The following is a 27,870-nucleotide window of genomic DNA, read 5'->3' as shown; positions in this document are numbered from 1 at the left end:
TGCCCCTCTCTATTTTCCATGACTTTTTGTAGTCAGGAGTTGGGTAGAGACTCCATGGGAAGACTTGGCAATCATGTTGGGAAGCCTCAGGGGGAACAGGCAGTGGTCTGGGGACAGCAGGTGGGTTGCTGTCCCTTGAAGGCCACGATCTCTCCATTTGCAGCCGTTCACACAGGGTCGTAAATAGCAACCTGCCTCGGTAATATTCATTTCGGGTTGTCATTTCGCAATGCATCCTTTTAATACATAGGGCACATCTCAAATTGCATCCCCATTTGCACACCAGGCATGCAAACTGTACTTCCTGATTTGCAAATGGCTCTTGGTTTATTTGACCCTGTTTTCGTGAATGATTCCATGAAGCCTGCAGTAAGGAACTGTTTCCCACTAAGCCTGTTCTTTCAGTGTTTTGCAGTGCGCTCGCTGGGGTGGGTAGAGATACCCGAGGAAGACCTGGCTCCAGGAAAAAGTGGCATCACTGTAAACAACTGCATCCAGCAGCTGACACACAGTAAAGGCGAGGGCAGTGATCCGAGAGAGGTGAGTATGCGTCTTCAATCAGAAAAGATTCCATCCATTCCCTCATTATTTGTTTCATTTTGTACAGCGCACGCACTGAATTATGACAGCCACTGACATGGACGACAAATACCAAGTTTATTTATTATGTTTTGGCTCTCACTGAGGGCCACATAAAGAAATTAAACATACAAAAATACTGTAATAACAAATAAGAAAGCAGATATATAAGGATACATAGTTGACAATACATAAACAAAATACTACAGTTATCAACTTTAGAGTGAGTCATGGCGACATTTCAGTAATCTCAATAAATATTTAAGAATCCTTTAAAAAATTTAAAAATTCTACAACAAAACAATTCATTGGGAGGGCAGTAAAGTGCATGAATAAACAATTTAGCATTTAAGATTCCCAATTGTAGACAAATAGGTTTGATCCACTTAACTCGTAAAGAACGTAAAGCAGGGCAAGTAAACAAGACGTGGTTACGATCTTGAACAGCGACATCACAGAGGTTACATATCGTGGGACTCCCGTGCCATTTTGCTAAAAGAAGATTAAGAGGGAGTAGATCATGACGTAGGAGATACCATAGCCTACGTACTCCATGAGGAATATTCCAGCTCAAATATTGCTGGGCCAGCTTGGGGGTATATGTCTCTAGGAGAGGTTTCCTGGCACATAATCTGGGTTGGGCAAGAGTATCCAGCTTAAAAGATAACTCCCACGAAGCTCTTTTTAATAAATTTTTAAGTTCAGAAGAATTAATTAAAAATAGGGTACTCTCATCCAACTCTAACAGGGCCACAGCTTTCCTAAAATTTTTTAGTAAAGAGGAAAAATCATTAAGATTACCCAGTAACTCCTTTTTTACAAGTTCTCTTAGAGTACCAGGTTTTCCTCTAGCCAAGCATGCTACCCATCTTACTAGGGCCACCAATCCCTGTGTCCAACAGCTTCGGAGCCCAAATTCTAGTCTGCATGACGAGATAGAACATGCATTACTAAGTGATGTAATTTTTCGAAGGACCCGTCCTTCCATTTTTTGAAGGAATCCCCAATGTTTCAGCCCTACTAGTTCTGTTCCATATAGGAGAGTAGCTGGCACTTTGGCTTTAAAAACTTCCAAAAAAAGAGAGAAGTGTCTCTTCCCAGTAGCATTATATAACGAACATAGCCCCATTCCATGGGACAAAGCTTTACGGGAATTATGTTCGATATGGGGAGTCTCACTAAGATTCGCTGATATTATTTTGCCTAAAAAAGGGTAAGTTTTAACAACGTCAAGTCTTTGCCCCCCAATTGCCCACTTATAATTGCTCGATCTGCATTTTCTCTTACCAAAAATACACATAATTTTACTTTTTGATGTGTTAATTTTCATATGGTGTGCTACAGCAAATTCATTCAATGCAGACAGGCGATTAGATAAACCCTTCGGGGTCAAATCCAAAACAAGAATATCGTCTGCATACATTAAAATAGTTATAGCAGCTCCACCAATTTTCGGTGCCACTCCTTCACATGATGAAATAAAAATTGGGAGGTCAGCCATATATAAGGAAAATAATATAGGTGCCAATATGCACCCTTGTTTAAGGCCATTTTGGGAGGGAATTAATGAAGTAAGACCCTCTTCACCACCTTGTAGCACTTTACACCATGTATTCGTATGTAGAGAACGAACCAATGCAAGTAAGTATCCTGGCATACCCAATGCTGCCAATTTTCTCCACAGCGATTGACGATCCACTTTGTCAAACGCCGTGGAGAAGTCAATAAATGCAGCATATATGCCACCATCACGGATGCGTACATACTTGTCACAGATCACCTGCAACATTGTCAGATTATCGAGCGTTCCGTGTTCTTCGCGGAAACCAGTTTGTTCCATTGGTAAAATCTTATTAGTTTCTGCCCATTCCATGATAAGCATTAAAACACATTTCGCGAAGATTTTTCCTATGGCATCTAATAAAGCTATTAGGCGATAATTAGATGGCAACTCCCGATCCCCCTTTTTAAATATGGGGATTAATATACTACCCCTCCAGGATTCGGGAACAGTTCTTGTCCTAAAGCAGGCCTGAAATATAGGGAGAAGAATCCTACTCCAAGTAGCGATATCCTGTTTAATAATTGTCATGGGAAGTTCGTCTGGACCCATGGCTCCAGTAGATCGCATACTCTTTATTACCGTAACTATTGTTTTTTCTGTAGGGAGATTACTATTTTGAATATCATTTATCTCCACCAAACCTATATCCTCCATTACCTCAGTTGGAGCATATAGCGCAGTTAGAAATAGTGTCCAAGCTTTTTCACTGATGGCAATAGGACGGGGTGCTACTACAGTACCACAACCTTTCCTTATTATAGACCAGAATTCTCTGGATCGATTAGAGGTTATTGCCTCCCTCAAATTGATCCACAATAGATCTTCCTTTTCTCTTTTCAATTTGAGTCTCAATCTAGCTCTTCTACGCTTTAATAATGCTAGTAGAGACTCGTTTTCCTCAGTTCTATTGAGATATTGTTTCCTGATTAATGCATTTATCTCCCTATTCAGGAAAAATAGAGGACTAGGTGAGAAGTGTGGCCTAATAGCAATTCGCTTTTTCTTCGCGAATCCAATAACTTTTTTAATAAGGTTTTCGAGTTGTAGGAATTCTATACCCTCCCACTGTTCAAGTTCCAGTAGAGTATGGGCCAAGAGGCTTTGTATATCCTTCATGGTAGTAGGTCCCCAAAAGCATCTACCCGACCTACGGTCAATAGAGAGGTCTTTATGCTTTAAGGACCAAGAGTTGTTTTCAGTAGGGGTTAACGAAAGAGCCAATTTAATTAATTTGTGATCACTCAGAATAGAATGAGTGATCACCATATCCATAATCAAATGGAATGACTCAAAATCCGTAATGGCGTAGTCCAAAATAGACTCACCCCTGTATGAACCATGTGTATACTGGGCAGGACTATCCGAGGGCATTCTACCATTAATAATAAGCCCTTCTAGGAGGCTTAGTTCCTCCAAAAGAATCGTACCTCTTTTATTAGATTTTATTTTAGGAGGCCAAGCCATTTGAGGTATATTATATATTTCTTCCTTAGACTTATTTCTAAACTTAGCTAAAGTAGAATTAGATAGTTTACTATTTAGATCTCCAACCATTAATATATAAGGGGGATGTTCAGCATCCAATAGGTTTGCTACATAGGTAAACATTCGCTTCATTACTACATTAAAACATTCCTCAGGGGGAATGTATGCGTTTAAAATAACAAACGAAGACCGCGTTCCAACCGTGCCCAGATTAGTAATGGTTATAGATTGGAAGAGATTGCTAGTATCAGAATAATGTGTATATTGCCATTGGAGAGAGGTGGATAACAGACAAGCAATTCCACCTTTCGCATGGCCTTTTTTTGAAGGTTTTGCAGGCGCCTCTAAAACAAAAAACTCTTTCCCCACATAGGGGAGATTTTTACACCACGTTTCCTGCAGGCATATTACATCAGCATTTAGAGTATATAGAAAGTCAAACTTCTCAGGAGAATTGAACATACCAGCAGCATTCCAGGAGACAATTTTTAAATTCTTGTTAAAGATGTTGGAAGAGTCGTGGGGTATTCGCGGCATTACTAGATAGAGCCCCCGGTAACCAATTCCACATCTGATTGTCTTCTATTAGAGGAACGTCTGTATTTTCAGGCAATGGTAAGGCCTGAGATACCATTCTTTTGCCCTTTGATACCCAGATTTTTAGATCTTTATTACCAAGGTAATGATCGTCCTGTATAGGTACTGGATTAATTATACTATCTCTATTGGCAATAGATAATGCCCTGTTGTAATAGGGCAGTACGTCAATTCCTCTACATTGGAAGAATTCCGCCTGTTGTAGAACAAGATTAGTAATTATTTTTGAATAGAAAATTACTCTTGTTCGTTGTCCAATACTAGATTTTATTGGAAAAACCAGGTCAATATCATTTGACAGAATCAGTTTTAAGGTATTAGTCTCTTTGAAGCAATTAAGGAGCCAAGACCTATTCATTTTTACGTCTTGATCAAACAACGGAAGGAAATCCAATATTAGTGTATCCGCACAATACACTATACCTTTTACTGGTTGAATATCTAGGCTACTAGCACTGATTGGTTGAGGCCGGAAAGTGGATGCAGTTGGATTTAATACTTTTACCACTTGCGGCGGAATCCCCATACCATCAGCCGGCATAAGTAAGGATTCTGGCGCTTGTAGCACATGAGGTGGAATCACCACCTTTGTACCATTCCTATCCATATTATCTTTCAATGAGACATTAATTGCATCGTTCATCACCTTAGTATTAGTGGTATTCAACAGTGGATTTTCCCCATTACCTGACTCATCTCGTGCTTCAAGACTTATGTTTTGAAAAATAATTTGCCTTGGCCTTTTCTTCTTATATTTACGTAGTAACTTCCTATTTTTTCCTTTTGTTTTTTCTTTTCTAGTTTTAATCTGAGCCGGCAATCCATCACTGCCCTTTTTTTCATGCGTAAAGATGGGAAAAAGGTCATTTTCGATCGTTTGCACCACCTCTACCAAGCTATCATCTTTGACAGTAAGCTTTGACAATTTACTCTGTCCAGAGACAGATAAGGCAGGGGTCTTAAGGGGTATGTGGATGTCTGCCTTAACATTTAACTTCATAGGGATATTGCCCTGCACAGAATTAATACCGTTTGATGGAGTCCGAACTGCAGGTTTAGTAGGTGGTAATATAATATTTTCAACTACAGTTTCAGAGGGGTGTAATGAAACATTAGCAGCCTTTTTTGTCAACATTTCCTTCAATATCTCAGACACAGATGATAAAATACAATCTGAACTCACAGCAAATTTACCAAGGAGCAACAATATAGAAGACAATATTTGTTCAAGCGCTATTAGAGATTCAGAGATTGGTTTCTCATTTTTTGGGTAGCTGGATTGAACAAAAGAACAAATCCCAGATAAGTTTAATTGGGGAGATTTCAGTTCACTATGCGTTAAGAAATCCTCTTGAGATTTGTTTGATGGAGTGCTACTGTATAGAAGCATTCCGGATGGAGTTGCCCTAATTGGAGTTTTGCCGTCCATAACCTGGGCAAGGGGTTTCTTATCCATGTATCGACCACAAAGTTCAAGATCGATACTAGTGGAGATGGATGTAGCAGCAAAGTCTTCACCTTCCTTTTCTCTTTCAATAAAGGTATTATGTTCATGAGCCAAGGAGTTGATTTCCATCATTTGAGGGATAGAAGATTGATTTAGTTCAGTCGGCCCGACAGTGTTTAAATCCATTACTCGCTTAGTTTGTGGTTGTGAATGAGGCGATAGACCAGAGTTCACAATTATTGGGTCTCTTACGAGTTTATTTCCAGATTTTTCCCAAATATGTTCCAACTGCATCTGGCCTTTCACTAACACACTACTTTCTGATTTTTTCCTCAAGCGTGCAGATTCGGATATGACATCTACTTTATCTCTTAGCACTTTCCCGGATCGTAATTTCTTTGTAGACATAATACTTCTTTAGGGGATAGACCTTATGCTTAATGCGCAGTCACAAATATCAGATCACACAATTTTTAAGATAACAGTACTAGAATACCGAAAGAAGCCAATCAATTCACCAAAGCAGATATCAGAGTTGATTGTCAACAGATCATCCGTATGCTTATGTTAAAATATTTGCTGCAATTTCGAAGCAGCAAAGAAGCGCAAACAACAAAAAGTAAAAATCTAAAATAACAGGGCCCAGCCCGGCCTACCTCGGCCACTGAGGACCACAGAGGGCCCGCCCTTTGCCCGGGCTTCGCTCCGGGCGTCCCGCTCGCGTCCCGCGAGACGGGGGTGACTGTTGATTTATGCGCCTCCTGGCGCGCAACTGACGCGAATAGCGTCGCGAAGGCTCTTGGGGGATGTAGTTTTTATCCCCACCGCGCTCCACTCGGCGGCCTCACCCTGGGATGTGGAAAGGGTCGGGCGGCGGGAGGCGGGAGGTCAGGATTCAGAGGAGCTACTGTAGGCAGCAAAGAGAGTCTATTCAGCGGTCAGATGCCAAAGATTACCGCGTCAGGAGTCACCCACTCGACCGGGGTGACTGTTGATTTATGCGCCTCCTGGCGCGCAACTGACGCGAATAGCGTCGCGAAGGCTCTTGGGGGATGTAGTTTTTATCCCCACCGCGCTCCACTCGGCGGCCTCACCCTGGGATGTGGAAAGGGTCGGGCGGCGGGAGGCGGGAGGTCAGGATTCAGAGGAGCTACTGTAGGCAGCAAAGAGAGTCTATTCAGCGGTCAGATGCCAAAGATTACCGCGTCAGGAGTCACCCACTCGACCGGGGTGACTGTTGATTTATGCGCCTCCTGGCGCGCAACTGACGCGAATAGCGTCGCGAAGGCTCTTGGGGGATGTAGTTTTTATCCCCACCGCGCTCCACTCGGCGGCCTCACCCTGGGATGTGGAAAGGGTCGGGCGGCGGGAGGCGGGAGGTCAGGATTCAGAGGAGCTACTGTAGGCAGCAAAGAGAGTCTATTCAGCGGTCAGATGCCAAAGATTACCGCGTCAGGAGTCACCCACTCGACCGGGGTGACTGTTGATTTATGCGCCTCCTGGCGCGCAACTGACGCGAATAGCGTCGCGAAGGCTCTTGGGGGATGTAGTTTTTATCCCCACCGCGCTCCACTCGGCGGCCTCACCCTGGGATGTGGAAAGGGTCGGGCGGCGGGAGGCGGGAGGTCAGGATTCAGAGGAGCTACTGTAGGCAGCAAAGAGAGTCTATTCAGCGGTCAGATGCCAAAGATTACCGCGTCAGGAGTCACCCACTCGACCGGGGTGACTGTTGATTTATGCGCCTCCTGGCGCGCAACTGACGCGAATAGCGTCGCGAAGGCTCTTGGGGGATGTAGTTTTTATCCCCACCGCGCTCCACTCGGCGGCCTCACCCTGGGATGTGGAAAGGGTCGGGCGGCGGGAGGCGGGAGGTCAGGATTCAGAGGAGCTACTGTAGGCAGCAAAGAGAGTCTATTCAGCGGTCAGATGCCAAAGATTACCGCGTCAGGAGTCTTGTATTAAAAAAAGCGTTTGAAACCCGGTACACCAATACAAGAGAATACGCTACGATCGGGGACCGCTCCCTGTTTCACTGTTCAAATCTTTGGTGATCACAAAGTTAGCTCGCGAAAGAGGTATCAGAAACGCGGGTGGAATTGGCTGAAATACAGAACCGTGTCCGGCTTTTAAGGCCTTTGTGAGTTCCGTACATCTGAAGCGTTTTTGCTCGTTCTAAAAAGGATTTCTCTCCCGGCTGGTTCGTTAAAATGTATGCGGGCCAACTGAAGTAAGAATGTCAATTTGTGCAGCGCCTTTAAATATTTTCAAGGCAGACGATGAAGCAGTTTGCTTGGAAAACGCACGACGTACTCGGAAAGAAGACTCCTCGAAACAAGCAATGAGAAAGACGACAAATACCATGATTCTGAGTTGTGCATAATTCAATGCTGAGATCCCCAGCGGCAGTGCTTAATTTTTTAAAATATTAAGTGCTAGGGTTCTGACCAGGAGGCCACAGCAGCTTGAACCACCCATCGCCCTTGTCATTGCTGCCAAAACAACTACTAACCATCTCTCTCGCATGTAAATACAACAGTTCAGATTATTCCAGGTCCCCAAAGCTAAAGGAATGGCTGGGGAGGCAGGTATTAGCAATTTTAATGTATATTGTATTCCTAAACTACTCTTGTTCTGCTCATCTTTAAATTAGATGAGCCGCGCCACCATGTGGTGGACTGTTCTACGTATGGCGTTGAAAGTTAGGTGTCGAGCACCGGAAACCAATTAAGTGCTGGCGCTTAGCACCGGAAAGCCCCGGCTCAAATTAAGTACTGCCCAGTGGCCGGAATTACAGTTACTGGTCTGTATCTCCAAATGGAATCCCGCACATTAAGAGCTAGACCCCTCAGAATTGAAAATAAAGGTGCAGACACAGAATTACCATGCTGAATTCCAGGTTATTTGCTATCCGAGGCATTTAATACTCCCATATACCCCCTGCCCACTTGCCAGCTGCCTGGAGCAGATAGTATATGGGATCAGTGGCTTCCCTGCAGGGTGAAGGGGGCTGAGAGGCTAGTTAGAGGGAAAGGGATGAATAGTTTTAGGAGGTGGAGCCAGCGAAAAACTTTGTCAGGCTGCAGCCAAAGCCTCATGTGATTTTACCAGTTCATGTTCCTGAACAAGGGAAGACCAAGTGCAGGAGCATGAGCCAGCCGTGACCAGGCAGTGGAATTACATACAGTAAATCTGCTCCACCCAGTAGCGGCTGCTACTAGACGGGGCTAGTGGGGTGGGGGGTTTGGGCCGTGAATGAAAAAAAAAGCACTTACCTGAAACGGCCGACTGCTGCCTCTCCGCCGTCCTCGTCCTCTTCCTTCTTCCTGTCCTTCGTGTCCCGGCCTGCGCCAATCACAACGCTGTTGTGGTGGGTCTGAGTGCCGTGGATTGGCAATCAGATGGGGAGAGGGAGCCTGTGCATGTTCCTCAACAGGCTATATAATGAAGCCTGGTGGGGAATATGCAAAGTGCGCATGACTTCTTAGCCGGTCCAAGAGGGCCGGCCAAACAGTCATGAGCACTTAGGGAGTGCAAACCACTGCTTCACCTGCTCTGGCCAGCCCTGCCCTACCCTGCCACTAACTTCAATAGGAAAAATAAAATGATATAAACATTAGCATTTTATTTTTCCTTTTGAGCCACTGGCTCCACCAGAATGAGGGACGGGCAACCATAGCAGGTGCTACCTCTTGCTTGATCTGTGGTAACTCTTCCACTGCCCGTTCTTTCTCTGGTCTCAGTGGTGATAACATCAGCAATGGGAATGAAAAGCATTATTCTAAGAGCCCTGTTTACTTTTAGTTATTTACTTCGAGACTTGCGATCAATGGAGCCCTTCAGCAGCAAATAAAAAGCTGTGATGGCTAATCATGGGTCGAAGCGTCATCCTGTGACACCACAGGAGGTCAAATTGTGTAGGATATTAATGCTGCTCTCCCAGGGCACTTAGTGAATCGATGTCTGTTGCTTCACAGTGCTTTTATGGGAGAGAGGAGGAGTAAAATCTCTTTATTTCACGGTCAAAAGCTCAGCACCCAGACTAAATTATGCTTTTGACTGTTGTGTCCCACAGAGATTCACTGTAAAGTTCATGTATATTTAATGACAAATATTTAAAAATAGCTCTTTCCACTTACAAGATTTTAGCTGTAACATTTTTAGGAACCATATTTTTTTCCCAAAGAGCGAGGAGTGCAGCCTGGTGTATGCAACATCTAAGTGGGAAGAGAGATGCAATGTAGTTCTGTGATCTTACCAATGAATTAATTTAGGGCTAAACGTTTTGGGCCTTATGAGAAGTGTTGCATTGCTGTGACAAAGCAGCAATGCAACACTTCTCAGTGCGTCCTTCTTGTGACACGATTGATGCGTCATATTTACTGTATGACGCATCATGTTACAAGGAATGACAGATACGTCAGTATAACCCTAGTACTGCTTGACCTCTCGGCGGCCTTTGATACAGTCGGCCATGGGATCTTGGCCGACAGGGTCGAAGAGGCTGGTATTGGGGGGCCTAGCTCTCTGCTGTATCAAATCCTTTTTAAACAACCGCTCTCAGGCAGTCCGCTCCGGCCCATTCACTGCCCCCAAGCTAACAACAACTTGTGGGGTCCCACAGGGCTCGTCCCTCTCCCCCACCTGTTCAATATCTACATTCACCCACTAATAAGCACCCTTAAGGAGAGAAGAATCACCATTTTCAATTACGCGGATGATCTCCAACTCCTCTTCCAGATGGACAACTCCCCTCAGTCGATATCTGACATCAAAGACACAATGACTTTCATCCGCCAATGGATGGATCACCACCATTTAAAACTTAACCCCAGCAAAACTGAACTCATACTGATAGGTGCGGCACAAACTCATTGGGGCCCACACTACTGGCCAAGCAACCTAGGCCCCCCACCCTCTTCCGCCACCGCAGTAAAAAGCCTTGGGGTTACCATAAGCAACGACCTGTCCCTCAAAGCGCACATAGGCACCGTGATTTCCACCTGCTTCCTGCAATTACGCAAAATCAGGAAAATAAGCAGGCTTTTATCCCAAACTGCACTGATCCAGGTCATGATAGCCCTGTTTTTATCCTGGCTTTACTATGCAAACGCCACCTTTCTGGGACTCCCAATTGGACTAACCAAACCACTACAACTAGTGCAAAATCAAGCGGCTAGACTATTTACCAACAACCCAGATGGCAACACGCCTCCCCTCTCCTAAAAAAACTGCATTGGTTACCTATCCCCCATCATTGTACCTTTAAAATCACCTGCCTGGTGTACAAATCCCTAAACAATCACAGCCCCAAATTTATGACTGACCGCATTTCCCATTATACACCCTCGCGCAACCTCCACTCAGCCCATCTCCGCCTCCTCACAGTACCCACCTTCAACCTGAAGTGGCAAGGGGGCTGCAGGTTCGCAACCCTTGCCCCTCGACTACGGAACTCCATCCCAGTGGAAATCAGATTAAGCACAAACCTTATCAAATTCAGAAAGTCTCTCAAAACATGGCTTTTCTCATGCGCCTATAATTAATCTGTTCGGACTGGCGATCCCTCTGCCTCATCAGCTCCAAGAAACCAATGGGTGAACGAGCGCTCTAAAATCCCTTCTAATATAACATAACATAACATAACTGACGTATCTGTCGGCACAAAATTGAGGCATTGCTGGAGTTGTGTGTAAGATATTGATGCAGTAGTGTCCTAGAAATGATGCACTGAAATCTTATAGATTTCAACGTGCCACTTCTGCAAGGCTTTTTGCGTAGTAACACCCACCCTGCATACATTATACCTGGTGCAGGTATAATGTGGTGCAGGGATTTACATTGTGATGCATCTGCCTAGCTGTGTCACTTTGTAAATAGGGCACAACGTGGCACATTCTTTACGCCACCGGGGCATCACAAAAAGGGGCACACCGGCAGCGTAAAAGTATCGCAACGGCTCATAAATAAGCTCCTTTATTTCTTCTTGGTGCACAAATTAAGAATACTTGTTACGTTATGTTAATTTATGTCATTTCATGTCATATTGTGTTATGTTATGTTTTCCAACGTGATTACCAATTGACATTATAATGTATTGAATAGGAACCGTCCAATCCTGTATAATCCCCACCTGTTCAATAGTGCCAGGTATACACAGGGACATTCATAAATAAATAAAATAGTTTTGTGTTTGATTTGAAAATATGCGTATAAAAAGATGAAAAACAAGATATATTGGTGAACAAGCATTGACAAAGCCAGCTTTGGCAGTTCCTGTTTTGTTCTGTCATGGTTTGTACAAAACTTTATTGTTGGGAAAGCAGCAGGCTCTCATCAATCTGAAAACGTCATTAGCTAAACATATTTTTTGGTTGCAAAAAAACACAAAATTGGCCCTGAAACCTGGAAGGCCCTTCCCCTACATCTTCGTGCAGAACAAAACCACAAGAGATTTCGCAAACTACTGAAAACCTGGCTCTTCCAGCTCTAACAAGTGACCACTCACAGTATATCTGAGTATTCCGCTGGCGCTGCGAGACCTACGGGTGATACACGCGCCTGACAAATACCAAATACAATACAAAATACAATACAAAGAACAGTTTCAACAGACACAATCTGACATTCTATGAAATAGAAGTTGTCAGATAAACAAAGGACACTCCAAGGGAAATTTACATTATTAGCAGAAGACGGGAACTGATAAAGCTGGAATGTGCCCCATGCTCAACTTGGAAGAGCTGTTAGAAATGGACTTGCTGTCACAGCAGACTCTAAACACAAAAGCAACACCAAAATAATAAATTAAAAACTAAAACTTTCCCACTGAACAGAACTACCTTATGTGTAGATGTGCTCCTTGTGAAAGAGCAAAATGCAGTCAATCAAAGTAAAGTTAGCCCGTGACTGCAGTGGGGTGACTGACACAACAATAGACCAGTTGATGAGGACAGGCGGCTAAAACCCCTTTAATTCATTATAGTACACATGTATTTTTTTTAATATCAAAATGACTTGCCTAAAGCCATGCCTAAAAATTAGAGAAACACACCAACACTTAACAATCAGCCTGGTCTTAAGGCAACTGAGCTGTGTCACTTTTTCTGTATGATGACAAACTGGTTATTAGTATATCAGTCGGTAATAAGGCCTCGTTACTGGCATAATAGTTTTCCTGACGGGAATATTTAACTGGAACAATATGTGTCTACGGTTTAAAGCTGGCTGTGACACATATGATATATTTAATCTCTATTCAATATGGTGACCTTACACAGTATAAAGACATCTCAAAAGTTTTACAACTATTACGTAGGTGCACATTTTTTTTAATTCATATTGCCTTTTCCTGGTGCCAATTTAAAGTAAATGTGAAAATACTAGTTGTGTTTTTTTCTTTACAGAATGTAGAAATGCCAGTAAGATTAAAAAAAACAATGGAAACAGTGAGAGTAAAATGCGCAGACAAATAAACGACAAATCCATGAGGCACGCTTGTAAATAATACATGCACATATATGTTAACCTAATTTCTTGGCTGATAAATAAAGATTGGTGGAAAAAGCAGCTGCATAGACATTAAGCAGTAGAGTTAGTAGGATCAAAAATGCTGTGACTTTTCCTTCAAAGTTCTAAAGTTCATAGCCACGGTAGAGTTCCATTTTATAAGGCTCAGCAAGTGAATTAATTCATTTCCATAGTATTTTTAGGGGTACGGCCTATGGCTGAGCTGGGGGTAATAGAGAGTTTTGTAAGTCCACTGTAGTGGTGCAATCAAGCGAAAGGAATAGTTTAAGCAGTTTTGTTGGCATCAATTACAATGTTTGTGGCAAACGTTTGTTGTTTTGCCGCCAGTTGAAGAGCTTCATGGGAGCCCCTTAGCAAAGTGACTCGGAGCCAAAGTTGAAAAGATGTTTCCAAGGGACTTGACTGCCCGGTGCCAGCTAAGTGCACCACCCTTACACTGTTACCATCTGTCTTGTTACTTTATTTTAAAAAAAAAATGTTTTATCTTGACACGCTTTAAGAAAAATTAATTTCGATTTTGAATGGGAGCTCAATAATGGAAGGCTACATTATAGCAAATAATACAAATATTGTAAAATAGAAAATAGGAAAAATATTTTCAATCTTTCCAAAAGCAATTGCCAACATGCGCTCAACAAATTTACGCCCACTTACTTAAACAGTAAAAGAAGCCACTTACTCCATGTGGCACAATCATATAGTTCATATTTTAAGAGGTTTCATCATTTATTGCAAAAATGTGTACTGATATTAACGTAAAAATAGTAAAAAGTGTAAATTTGTTATAATTCAACAAAGAATGTAATATTCACATCAATCTATCTATTCTATAATTATATCGAATTTATGAATAATCTAATATTGTTCGCTAAAAAAAAACTCTTGCGCTTTTTACATACAAGATAAGTATTTCTTAGTTGTATACCGTGAAAATACAATACTTGTTAGTTCTTTATCAGAACACTGAAGAACATAATGGTTTTTCAAGCAGTCAAGCAGTCTTGTGTTTTGGGGGCATTGGATTGAACTGTCACTCACCGCTGGACCCAGGGGACACACCAAGGCGCAGGCCTGCTGACTGCTTCCCCCGCCGCCGCAGTCTACCTCGGCCGCCGAGTGGGGACGAGCAGCGCTTCCTCGGACCACAACTCCCAGCGCCCCCTGCTTCACCGGGACGCCGCCTCCTCACGCCTCCTGCTTCCGCCCGGAGGCGCTTAAACAGCAGCAGCACCTCCCGCGTCGCGGGACTCGTGCGGGCGACGCCGGGCTGAGCCCGGGCAGAGGGCGGGCCGTCTGTGGCCGTCCGGGGACGACTAGGGACGGGACGGGCTACCCCCCTTAAATTCATCTCTTTAGGTGCCCCAAGGTCTGTCGCTCTCCATTAACTAATTATCTGACTGCTTGATCCATTTGGATGGACTCTGGGACCTCTCTATGTTTTACGTGATGGACAAAGTGCTGGTTTGAACTTAACCAATTAGACTTTACTTTATTGTACGGCGCAGAGTCTACTGCATCCTATATTTAAGACTGATTGACTGGAGTATCATTTATATTGTGATTCTGTAAACACACTGTCATCCTCAGTATGTCTACCAGGGGTTCTCGAAGTAAAACTGCAGCTGGGGGACCTCCAGTGATAGGCCCCATAGATAACTTCATTATAAGGGCCAATGATGCCATAGATCAGGGCATCTTACTTCTGGAGCGCAGGGTTTCGCTAGATCTAGCCCAAGCCAAATGATTATCCCTCAGATCTATTGTATCGGCAACAACACCTATCCAGGCTAGAACTAGGAACACCAGAGTTTTAACTGACGTGTGTGCCGATATTCACAGTATACCAAATGAGGTAAACTTATCTGCATCAATCCCCCTGTTAGACTCTGACTCAGAATCTAGTACAGATTTGGAAAAAACTCCTAACCTATCCATCAATCCCATACCAGAAGAAATAAATACAGACAGTATGAGGCAATTAAGAGGCAGGCGGGAGGGTGCCATACAAAAACAAACTAAACATACTTCCAAGCATTGTATGCCTAAGGTCAGGAAATATAGCGCGCCCAAACGGAAACTCAGAAAAGGCACTTAAACACGGGCGGAACAAACGCACCCATTGAGATTGAAAGTGAGGAACTTCAGGGGAAGTTGCTAGGCACGGAGGATAAACCTGATGCAAATACTGTAAATGACCTCCTGTTGGAAAAAATGGGTGAACTGCTTAGTATTTATTTGTCACCAATAGAATTCAGATTAACACGCATTGAAAAGCAACTAGCTGAACTAAGCACCCCTATTAAGAATATCTCTAGAAATGGGGTGTCTACTAGCGTGGGGGCTAAATCAAGTAACTTAAATCCCACAGGCCCTAAATCTAAGAACCCCGTAGCTCCAAATACAATCACAACGTCCAAAACTGTACAGGCTTCTGGCAAAGGGACTACTGCCAACCATTCTGCAGCAAAGCCTATTACTAACCACATGGCTACCCATCATGCCACTAAGACAGTGTCAGAGCTAGGGAAGGACCAAAATATTGACCAGAGCAAGGGGATTTTAACGAGTCAAACCCATAACCCTGCGCAAAATCTCCCCATGGTTCACACCGCCCAAAACACGGTAATTAACACGAGGCAGACCCCACCACGTATTAATTTACCGCCTGAATGCGGGGCGTATGTGCTGGTCCTGGTTAACGTCTCTAAACTTAGGAGGGATCAAGAAGAAACTTCCATATCCCTTAAAAACAAAACCCTTCATTGGCTAATTGCAAATTGCAATTTCCCTATGGAAGGGGCAAGGGAGATTATCCATACCCAGAGAGTAGGCTGGATAGGCCCACTGCTCAAAAAGTTCGAGGGGGATTGTATAACCATAAATTTCAAGAACCCCCAATGGGCCCAAAAAACACTGGCTAGCGCTCCATTACCCTCACCATGGGAATTTAATACCACCTTGCTCCCACTGGGTTACTTTTACAGACATCTGATCCCCCCTAAGTCAAACATGGCGATCAATCTCGCCACTTCTAACCAGGATTTGAATTTTAGTGCTAGGATCAAGTCTCCACTTTTTTCTGTGAACCAAGATCCTAATTACCTGAATGGACCCACCTGGCGTCACCAGGCCTCAACGTCAGCATACCCTCTGCATTACCCTCAGCTCCCAATAATGCCCCAATATGACCATAGGGAAAGGTCATATTCAGCATTTACCTCAAATCAATATATGCAGCCAAATGAAGTCAGGCCTCTATTTAATATCACAACTCATAATCGGTTCGATCATTTTTCAAACCTAGATGAGCAGGACTGACTGGATAAAACGGATGGTAATAATACCAAAAGTTTAGCTACAGACAATGGTAACAAGGGACACACACCATCAGTTGCAGAGAGAGCAACTCAGAATAGTTTAGTTGACGATCTGCATGCCAATAGCGGTCCACTAGTAATTAATAACATCATTGAGGAACGATCACCTGTAATGTCAGCCAATGATGACACTCGGGACTTACTGGCTTATGATCATACTGCCATCTCTCTGCCCAAACATGGACACAAAACGCCCATGTCACTTGAACACGGCGCAAACATAGTGAGGAGTGCTGGGAATAAACCCACTATACATCAGAGCAATTGTGGGTTATCAATCCTTAGCTGGAATGTGGCGGGATTGGAATCTAGACTCTCAGACCCCTTATGGGCTAAGATAATTGATGGTATAGATATTGTCATGTTTCAGGAAACGTGGGCTATCGGGAATTTGTACATAGAGGGCTACCACTGTTTTAGTATAACATCACCCAAACCTAGTTTTGGTCGAGCAGTGGGTGGTCTGTTCATTGGGATTAGGATTTTGGCTGGTGGTTCAATCAGAGATCTGTCCACTGGGAATCCGAATATTCAAATTCTTGAATATAAGCTAAAGTCAAAGACCAGGATTTATTTAATCAATTTTTATAATAATGATTTTTATTGTGTACCGAATAAGAATTTTGAGGCTTTATCAAAGGTTCTCCATAATCTGGAATTTAGCCCTCCAATTGATATAGGATCAGGGATTCTAATCGGGGGCGGTTTTAACGCAAAGTTATCAAAGACTCACGGAACTGAGGATAAGACTTACTTAGATCAGGCTGAACGGAGGGGCACTGAATTATCTAGCATACTGACTGAATTTGCTCTTGCTGATGCTATGACAACAAATTATAGTCTCAGTGCACCCCACGCCCCCACGTTCATAGGAAGGGACAGTAGCTCTACCATTGACTATATCTTTATGTCGCCTCACTTAATAGATTGTATAGTAAAGTCAACTGTGATGGTGACACCATTCAGCGACCACAATCCAATTGTGGTAACTCTGAATTTTGCCCCCAGCCCGGTTTATACGAATCTAAATGGTGCAAGGGATATTACACCTTCGATTGATGGACTGAAATTAAAATGGAGGGGGGTTGATAGCGGGGCAATCCTGGACAGTGTACAAACTAAACACCCGCACCTAATTAAGTCCTGCCTATCCACGGACGGCAACCACCGTAGGATAATTGCTGATTTTGAAAAACTGTGTTCAACTATACAAACTCTTCTGTCAGTCCCACTACCTAAGGAAGATAAAGAACCTAGGTGGTTTGACTCAGCCTGCTCACTTGCGAATAAGGAATTAAGAAGGGCACTCAATACTAAACCTAGATGTAAAATGACCATCCAGATAGCTAGGAAACAGTATAAAACCAAAATAGTGGACAGAAAGGCTACTCTACTATCTGAACAATGGGAATCACTAGTGACCAGCGCAAACTTGGGGGGCAGCGGACCCTTTTGGTCCGCGGTCAGGAAAACAAGGGAAATGGGCAAGAAGCTTACAACGACTAGCTGCAATATAACTAGTAGTGCCTGGGAGACCCATTTCTCAAATATTTATGCTGTATCGCCTGAGGAATTGTCGACCCCAACTCTAGACAATTGCAATTGCAATTGCGCGGTCTACAGATTGAGGCCCATGAAGTAAAAATAGCTATAAACGAGAGCCTTGGAAACAAGGCGCCTGGCCCTGATGGTTTGCCCATTGACATTATTAAATATAATTTGGATTTATGGGCACCAATTCTCCTAAATGTTTTCAATAGTTTACCAACAGCAGCCATGCTCGTCACGTGGGCAACCAGTACTATCGTCCTAATCTTTAAAAAGGGAGACAGGTCGGAACCAGCTAATTATCGCCCGATCTCCCTTCTGGACAACACTTTAAAAATTCTGGGACGAGTAATTTATAACAGAGTACTTGAATGGACTGAAGACACAGACTTACTGGACCCGTGCCAGATGGGATTCCGGAGTGGGGTGGGGACAGTGGAGCAATGCTTAAATCTCAAATTAATAATCGATAAGTATAGTATTGCCCGATCGTCCCCCACCTACCTTGCTTTTATGGATCTCTCATCCGCTTTCGATCTAGCGAATAGATCCAAACTCTGGACAATCCTACTGAACTACGGGCTAGATGAGGCTCTTGTTGGCTTCCTGGCCTATCTCCATACTGATCTGAAAGCACGAGTCTGAATTGGGGTGGGTGGTGAAGTCTCTGGAGCCATTGACATTGGCAGGGGAGTGAGACAGGGGTGCATTTTAGCACCCCTGCTGTTTATCATTGATATTAATGGTCTATCTAGCAGTCTAAGGAAAGTCACCAGCGATGTCCCGACAATCTTAGGGAAACCTTTACCAGCACTTTTATACGCAGATGATGCGGTGCTCATGGCCCGCACACCTAATGCCCTCCGCCTTCTTGTCCATAGTTTTGTTCATTTTATGGAGGAATTAGATCTGCGGGTAAATTAAAAAAAATCTTTTATAATGTCATGTGGCCCAGGCAAAAGGAAGCTCAATACTATACAGATAGGCACAGATAAACTTGAATCTGTGCCCACATTTCCCTATTTAGGAGTGGTTTTCGCTGCGAACGGCTCGTGGAGTGGGCATTTGGCCCACGCCACGAGCAAGTTCTCGAAAGCCACCAATTCTATATTGAGCTTGCCCCGCCCGAAGAAAATAGGTGCCACCAGAGCTATTTAAAATTTTTTTAAACTACAGTGTTTACCCGTTGCCTCTTATGGAGCAGAGGTCTGGGGACTTGGAGGTAGCTCATGCATTCAACGGGAAGAAAGCCGTTTTTGCAGGAAAATATTGGGCGCTCCAATCTCATCCTCTGATTATATTTGCCACAATGAATTAAATCTCCCGTATGTTAGTGACTTTATTAGAGCAAGACCAGCATTGTTATGGATCAGAGTCTGGAGGAATGATTCAGCCATCCTCACACAAAATATTATAAAAGACTGCTTAAATTGCGATCATGGTATGGTGATTCCTTGGCTCTCAGGAGTTTTTAAAACATTGTGCGCCGTGGACAGAGGCAATTTATTCTCAGACCCAACCAGGATCGAGCCCAAGGATAAAGTTGAGGTAAAAAATGCACTGTATGCACTTTACAGCTCTGAAAGGATGGAAAAAGAATCATCAAAATCAACTGTCGCAAAATACTTGGGAAATGAATTGTGTAGGCAACCACTCCCGCCTTATCTCTCCCTACCTATGACTCGCTGGGAGAGATCACTATTGTTTCGTTTAAGGGTGGGTTCAGTAAAATTTTTGTTGTCTTTTCCATTGGGTTACTGTAAACTTGCCCGTGCGCGTGCGATGGTGTCAGTCTACAGGATGATTTGCACTTCCTATTCTTCTGCAAATTTTATGTGAGATATATTAAATGTTTTTTAACTCCGTATTTTAAGAAACATAGACCACTGTCACTTAAGGAGTCCTATAGAATGTTGGTTTCCCTGGATTCTGATGAACTAATTTTCTGTACTAGCACTTTTCTGAGACTGATAACAAGAGTGCGCAAAACGATGGAAAACCCCTGAAATTAGCCTCAAAAGAGTATAACTGTATTGTATTTTTATCATGAAATCTTTTGAACTAATGTATAATGTAAATGATTTGTTGTTTTTTAATCACGGTACTTGTATGAATTTTATGAAATTCGAATAAAGGTCTTTTGAACTTGAACTTGAATTAATCTTTAGAAGAAACCTATGTAAAGTGCATCTTGTTAGTGAAATCCTTCCTATGGGTACCCTGGTTCCACAAACAAGTCCAACATCAAGGGCAAAGAGGCCTTCCCTTTATTAGCACTTGGAATAGTCTTGGGAGAGCGAATCTCCAGCCATATTTTCTTCTGGGGCATGGTGGGATTGTAGGCTCTTGGGCTCTGCACTCCTCTTACTCACATGCAGGACTCTCCTCAGGATTCTAGATCCTTTGGAAAGAAAGAAACACTGACAGCCTTGGGTAGTAGTTACTGCTGTAGACAACTTTTGTATTTGATCCTTTAGTGAGAAAGGGCAGTCAAAGACACTGCCAAAGGTTTATAAAACAATGATAGTGTAATACTGCATATAAATCAGCAGCAAAAGTACTTACCTGGTCCATTTCCTATTACTCTCAAACTCATTGTAAGCTATGTGGTTGTTTTGGAAGAAAGTAGATGAGATATGAGCTGCTTCTCTGTCTCCTAAGGGCCAGAACATGGTGATGATCCTTAAGAAGGACACGATGAGCCTGGTGGACCCCCTCGACCACAGTCTGATACACAGCCAACCAATCGTCAACATCCGGGTGTGGGGCGTTGGCTGCAATAATGGCAGGTAAGTGGTTCTTCAGCCCAATAGCCACAAATATAGATGCAGCAATATTTCTAATTACTGTATTCCAGCCTTAAAGCCAGCAGGTAGTGCGGTTTGTAAGAATTCTTCAGGAACTGCCATAATTGTTAGTAGGTTTGTTATTTCAAATTCTCCGAGTGAATCAATGTACAATGGAGATGGTAAGGGGAATGTGTTTTTAAACAGAATAATATAATGAAGTGTTATGTGTCTATATATAACAAGAATATCCTGGGTCTCCCAGTGAAGTATTCTAAAAATAATTCTGCCATTGAAAGTATTCGTTCTCGAACTGGTCGAAAACACTGCAATTAATCTAGCGCTGAGAGGTTTCTAGACATGTCATACAGAGCTGCAGGGACATAAAGTGACAAGCCCAAAATCACACAATGTAGTTTGTTCCGGAAATCAGGTCTAGAAATCAAGGCTTTTAGCTACATTGTTAGGAAGTCAGCCACCGGACCCCATTTCAACAATAGGTTTGAATGAAATATATTTTCGGAAAAATAACTTCAGATCAAAATTGCCCTAAAACCCTTTTTCAAGTGGTAAAAACGTTGTCAGATCCCGCAGACACTGTTCAAGTCACCTTCTTTTCACAACATCAGTGCGACAAATTAGCAAACCTTTTCTCAAAAAAGTTGCTCACATTCAAATTTCTTTTCACCCGTACACTCGAGCATAACTGCGGTCACTTACATCCTGACCTTCCTCATTTGCTGAGCTCCTTTCAACATTTGGACAGCCTGATCTCATCTCTTCTTACTGGTACCAAATCAAGCTCACCTTTAGACCCCTTTCCACCTTTGGTATTTCGCGAGCTTGCCCCATAGTTGCTGCACCTGCTTACTCAGCTTCTGAATGCATCATATTCAGAAGGCATTGTCCCGAAATCTTGGAAGCACACAATGGTCATACTCCTGCTGAAAAAGACAAATCTTGGCCTTTTCATCTGATCCAATTGGAGGCCAATCTGTCCTTTGCATACTTTGGGCAAAGTTCTGGAAAAAAAACATGAATAAACAGCTCATGTTGTATACAGAACTAAGTGGCATGCTCCACCCCTCGCAATCGGGCTTCAGAGTAGGCTATAGCACGGAGTCAGTTCTTCTCGGCGTCACTGAATATCTAAGGCACCAGTTAGATACTGGTGGTACGACTGCTTTGTACTTCTTAGATCTTAGTGCCGCATTTGACACTCTTCAACAAAGATTAGAGGAGATGGGTGTACAGGGCAAGGCCTTGTCCTGGCTAGGTTCTTTCCTGCAAGACTGTGTCTTCCAGACACACACTTATCAGCATCGCTCAAGCCTTACCATTTATCATCTGGCATACCTTAGGGCTCCACCCTCAGTCTGACCCTTTTCAATCTTGGCCACTTGCAGGGACTGTGAAAAGTTGTGGTCTCACAATCTTTGTATACTCTGACGACATCCAGATTGTGGTCCCCCTGTCATCACAGGAGAATCGGAGTGTTTGGGCTTTGAACATATGCCTTGCCTTACACAAGTTTCATCTTGGATGAACGCTAACTCCCTTAAATTGAATGGGGATAAGACTGAGATCCTGTTGGTTATTAACCTCCCCCACCTTTCGGTACCTCAGCTCTGGCCCGAGGCTATGGGTAATACTCCCACACCAGTACCTGTGGTTAAGAGTCTTGGGGGCATATGTACAAAGGAAGTCCACTTCAGAAATGGAGAGCTGCACCATATTTACAAGAATATGGTGCAGACCTGCATTTACCCCTGCACTGGCACTACACTTAGCAGCCTTGCGCCAAAACAGGCACCCTTGCACCATAGTGCAAGGGTGTCTGCGTGCAGGGAAAGATTGTTTATGTGCAGGAAGGCCCCGTTCCTGCACATAAACAATCTTTAAATGCCTTTTTGTAACTTCTATGTGTGCTGCTTAATGCAGCACACACAGAAGTTGCAAAACGGCATTTAAAAAAAATTATTGTTTATATGCAGGGAGGGGGACCTTCCTTTACATAAACTATCATTGGCCTATTACTGTTTTCATGTGTGCTGCACAAGGCAGTACACATGAAAACAGCAAAAACAAGGAGAAAAGAAACATTTTTTCTTCTTGTGCCAGGGTAAAACCAGGTTTTCCCTGGTCTTAATTCTGGTAATGCCTCGTATTTATGCCTCCCTTGTAAATAGGAGGCAGCGTCAGAAACATTGGGTGTTGTGGTGGAACACCCCCAGCAACACCCATTGCCCTCCGCTTTCAAGCTAAGCATAGCGTGGAAGGTGGCCTTATTTACAAGGTAGCGTTAAGCCACGTTAAGTGGATTAACGCTGCCTTGTAAATAAGGCGATGCACCTATCGCCACAGGAACATCGCGAAAAGTGACGTTCACATGATGAGAGGGGCTTGTACATATGCCCCTTGGTGTTTGGCTGGATGACAGGTTGTCTATGAGTCATCAAATTAACAAGGTCGTTTCCACCTGTTTTGGTATTCTAAGATGCCTCAGGAAATTTCTTGGTTGTCTTACTGTCTCAGCCCAAAGAACAGTAATCCAGGCCTTGATTAACTCCAGGCTGGATTATGATAATGTTCTCTATCCAGCTGCTCTGAAGATCCTACTTAAGCGACTTCATACAGTGCAAAACACATCCACAAGACTTTCACTACACCCTCCCAAATTTACGTCCACAGCCAGCGTTTTCCAAGATCTTCACTGGCTACCAATTGAAGCGCTATGCTACATGCATAAATGTTTCTCTAATTCTGACCCCATCTTTCTCAGATCCTTGGTGTCACCGTATAAACATAGTCATTCTTTGAGCTCAAGCAATCTCTATACGTTGCTGTAATCCCCAGAGTAAGGCAATCTCAGCAATGAGGTTGAGCTTTTTTCTATTTAGGTCCTACGCTGTGGAACTCCTCAACCCTGTCTAGGAGAGCATGTCGCTCTCTTTTGGTTTTTTGCAAACTGCTAAAAACCTGCTCTGTGATAGAGAAAGCATGACTTGAGGTATAACAAGGAGCATAGTGCTGGAAAGCCATCTTGGGTAGCCATGGGTAGCCATGCGCTTTACAAATCTCTATAATAATGATAATAATAATAACAGTAGATGAGTTTCCAGGAACAAAATAAGTAGATTAAAGGCCCACAGCGATCAGATTTTTCATTTGGTGTTTCACAGAATGATTATAAACACTCCTGTCATGTAAGGGGGCTTAACAAGGCTGATGTCCTCATGTGGAGAACAGATTTCACTTGCACTGTTAGAGCATTGCACTCATGGAGCACTGCACTGACAGAACAACTATGTGGAAAAAATGAAGGGACATATTTACAAGCCCCTATCGCCACCACAATCTCACTTTTTAGGTCTCGGCTGGTGAAAGCAGTGAGCATGCTCTGCTCCCGTCATACGAGAGCTTCTTGGAATCAATACAGATTCCAAAGCTCTTGGAGGAGGAGTTGTAGCCCCGCCCATCTTCCTCATTTGCTGGCGTCATCTTCTATGCAATATGCTGGCATCTGATTCTTAGTCCTTCCTTGTTGCTGCCTTGTCTCCTTTTGGTCCTGCCCACCAGGATTGGATCGTTTACTGGCGGCGTGACAATCTCTCCTTCATTAGTCCCAAACACGCGGCTGCCTTTGCAGTATCGCGCTTGTTTCATCCCCGACGGTTGAGTCTACCTCTGTCTAATTTGAGCCTGTGACTTGCTGGTCGTCTCTTTTTTGAGGTAACCGATACACTAACCCACCGATCTATCTCGGATAACGTTTAGATCTCTTGTTTGTGTATTGATGTGATAATGGAATGCTCTTTCTCTGGCATGGCTGCGCTTTGAAACACTTCAGGAAGACAGGTTGTCTTACTTCCCTTTGGATCTGGTTCTACCCCACCATCTCGACTGGCACTTTCTCCAGCTAGCCCAGGTCTCAGCTCCCGCCTAATGCTATGCAGGTTGTCGAGCAATCTGACCGCAAAATACCACTAGACCTTGAAGAAATAACCATATGACACTAACTACCGCCGTGCTGCAGCACCTTTGAGCTCTACACATCAGGTGCTACTTTCCAACAATCATCTGGCACTTTTTTCACAACCCCAGACTGACGGAAGGCTCAATCAACAAGCTGTATTTCAAACCAGCATTTTGCACGCATAACTCAGCAGCTGGCGAAGTAACTGGCTGAGCTACCTAGCAGGTAACATTTTTGCTGAGTTTTTGACGTGGTACCGGGACAGTCGCTCTACCCACATTTAAGGAACTGGGCTGTGGTTCACTGGGCCGAGGAGGTCCTGGGAAGGAATGACCCGGTACAGGGCATCATGAACTTGCCCTGTTTGCTGGAAACCCCCGTGGCCTCCTGCAGCCAGCACCCCTCGTTTTTACCATGCACGTGAGGATAGGGGCCATCGGCGGCTACCCAGGACCCCGGAATACCTTGCGCTGCTGTGACTGGACACCCATTGTGCAGCACACATAGAAACAGTAAAATGCCATTGATTGCTCATGTGAAGGAAGGTGACCCTTCCTGCACATAAACAATCAATAAAAAAATACGTTTTGCAACTTCAATTCATGCTGCATTAAGTAGCACACATAGAAGTTTCAAAATGCCATTTCAGATTGTTTATGTGCAGGAAGGGACACCTTCCTGCACATAAGCAATCTTCCCCTACAACACAGGCACCCTTTCACTATGCGGCAAGGGTGTCTGCGATGGTGCTAGGCAGCTCAAATTAGCACCAGCACCGGGGGAAGCGCAGGGCTGCACCATATTCTTGTAAATACAGTGCAACCCTGTGTTTTGAGAGTAGCGGAGCGTGGCGTGAAGCCAAGGTGGCTAACGCCGCGCTCTGCCACTTCCTAGTTAATATGCCCCAAAGTGCTTAATGGGAGGGTATACATCAAATGGGGCTGGGAAAGCAATATATCTTTGTGTCAGTCTTAGACAATTGGAGGGCTATAGCCACAATATTGCAATGGAAGAAGCTATTGGGATAGAGGAAGAGAACCTGTATAGCTAGTGCACTGTAGGAGACGACAGATAGGATATTGATTATAGAACGAGTATAATAGCAGGGTATGCTGTGGAATTTTTCTTTACTTCCTGACGGAATTTCCACATTAAAATAATTAATGGGAATTTCGGTAGGAATATAAAGTGCAACTCGTGCTCCTTGTTTTATCCCTAGGAGACACTTTTCTCACTTCGCTGAACAGTTATTAAAAATTCAGTGCTTTTCCTCCCATTTACTTTCATCTTTTCAAACGGATTTTCCTATTTTAGCCCAAAATATTTAAATACGTTTTCATTTTAATTAACAATTACATGTCCCCGAAATTTGTTTTTACTGATTTGCAATGTATATTTGAGATTGTTTGGAATCGAAAATGATTTTCAATCTCATCTTCTTTTCACTCAAAATTATTATTTAATTATTTTTTGTTGAAAATGCAGTTTCTTTTTTCTGCCAATTGTTTTAGTTTTTGTAGTAGCTTTTTCCACTGAAGCTTGAAATGTTATTTTTGCTCTCTTGTGGACAGTGGGTTCGCAGGTGGAACTAGCTATCATTCATCCAAGTCAGGTGACATCAACGTAAAGCTGTTATGAAATACCAAATTAATTTTTGGACCAATTTTAAAACAGAAATTTGCATTTGCCTGTTGAAATAAACACAAACACACTGTCAAAGAAGGTGTTCCCTTAATTTCTCCTCAGGCTGTGCCTGAACAAAACAGGCAAGGGCCAGATAGAAATCTGACAGAAGTATGTCATAATCTATGTAAGACGCAGTCAGTCAAATAAACAGCCCACCGCCTATGTTATAGTGTGACATGCCTTCTCGTCCTGATGCCGCAGGGGCTGGTGGAGGGATTGAAGAAGCCTAGCATGACCTTGTGCATGTGAGATGTACGTGATTACAAACAAAGTAACATTTCTGTGGGTTCTTTGATAGAGGAAGCAATGTAAAATAGTGCTCTGTATGTTATATGCATCCTATGTGTAAAAATGTCATCTGCTTTGCATAAGTATTACAAGTATCCATTGCACACCCTTTGTTTCCGAGTACGCTAAGGGCCCAACCAGGAATCCCGAAACGACTGAGTAGGGATCACTGCCTGGTGCCTTCACACTTTGCAGGGCCTTCTCCTGCCTGTACCCGGCACAAACAATTCTTATTCGAGATAATTGAGGCTTGAGACCAGCCACGGTCCCAGCTTTCCCATCCTCATCTCATTCATGAGACAAGAGCAAAAACAGGCAGAGTTTGCGTCTTCACTTTCTGTTCTTTCTCCTGTCTGAGAGGTGAAGATCACCTCAAAAGTAATGAATGTGGCGAAGCGAGAATGACTAAGAATAATTTTGTCAGCCAGATGTAATAACCAACTAGGAGTACGGCATGTGCATTTTCTCTGGCTGACAGGCAAACTGAGGGCCACATGCTTCATGCATTAAACTGGTCGCAAACAGCCCGATTTGCAGAATGGGGTCGTTTGCGACTGGTAAAATGCTTTTTGGTCTTTATAAATTCCAATTAGCATTTCGGTAACATGTTACCGAAGCACAATTTGGAATTGCGAATACATACCGATTCTGTATTAGGAAGGGCCGTGTTTAGGATGTTCCTTCATAATAACGAATTGCAGCGGTATGTCGGAATGTTTTGCGACCGAAATGCAGTCGCAAAATATTCATATTTTGCCACATGTTTCAAGTAGGTGGTAACCCATTCGCAAACCAGAAGGGGTCCCCAAGGGATGTATGACGTTACAACGCACACTTTTACAACGCATACCTTTACAACACATTTTTTACACCTAAACATCCATTACAACGCACACCATTACAACGCATACCATTACAACGAATTCTTAAAAAATAACTTTACAACGCATTCCACTACAACGCATACTACATTTACAACGCATACCATTACAACACATTACATTACATTG

General features: G+C 43.3%; 1 protein-coding gene across 1 annotated transcript in view; it reads left to right on the top strand.

The window, feature by feature from the left end:
* The window catches only part of APBB3 (amyloid beta precursor protein binding family B member 3), a 222,114-nt gene that overhangs the window by 100,147 nt on the left and 94,097 nt on the right, over positions 1–27,870 (top strand). The window contains exons 6-7 of the mRNA XM_078653428.1: positions 406–540; positions 20,786–20,913. Of these exons, the coding sequence (XP_078509554.1) occupies positions 406–540; positions 20,786–20,913 (263 nt within the window). The remainder of the gene's footprint in view (positions 1–405; positions 541–20,785; positions 20,914–27,870) is intronic.

Source organism: Lissotriton helveticus, chromosome 7, assembly GCF_964261635.1.
Source record: "Lissotriton helveticus chromosome 7, aLisHel1.1, whole genome shotgun sequence".
Classification (NCBI taxonomy): Eukaryota; Metazoa; Chordata; class Amphibia; order Caudata; family Salamandridae; genus Lissotriton; species Lissotriton helveticus.
The sequence above is the reverse complement of the archived record's forward strand: the minus strand, read 5'-3'. Positions and strand labels throughout refer to the sequence as shown.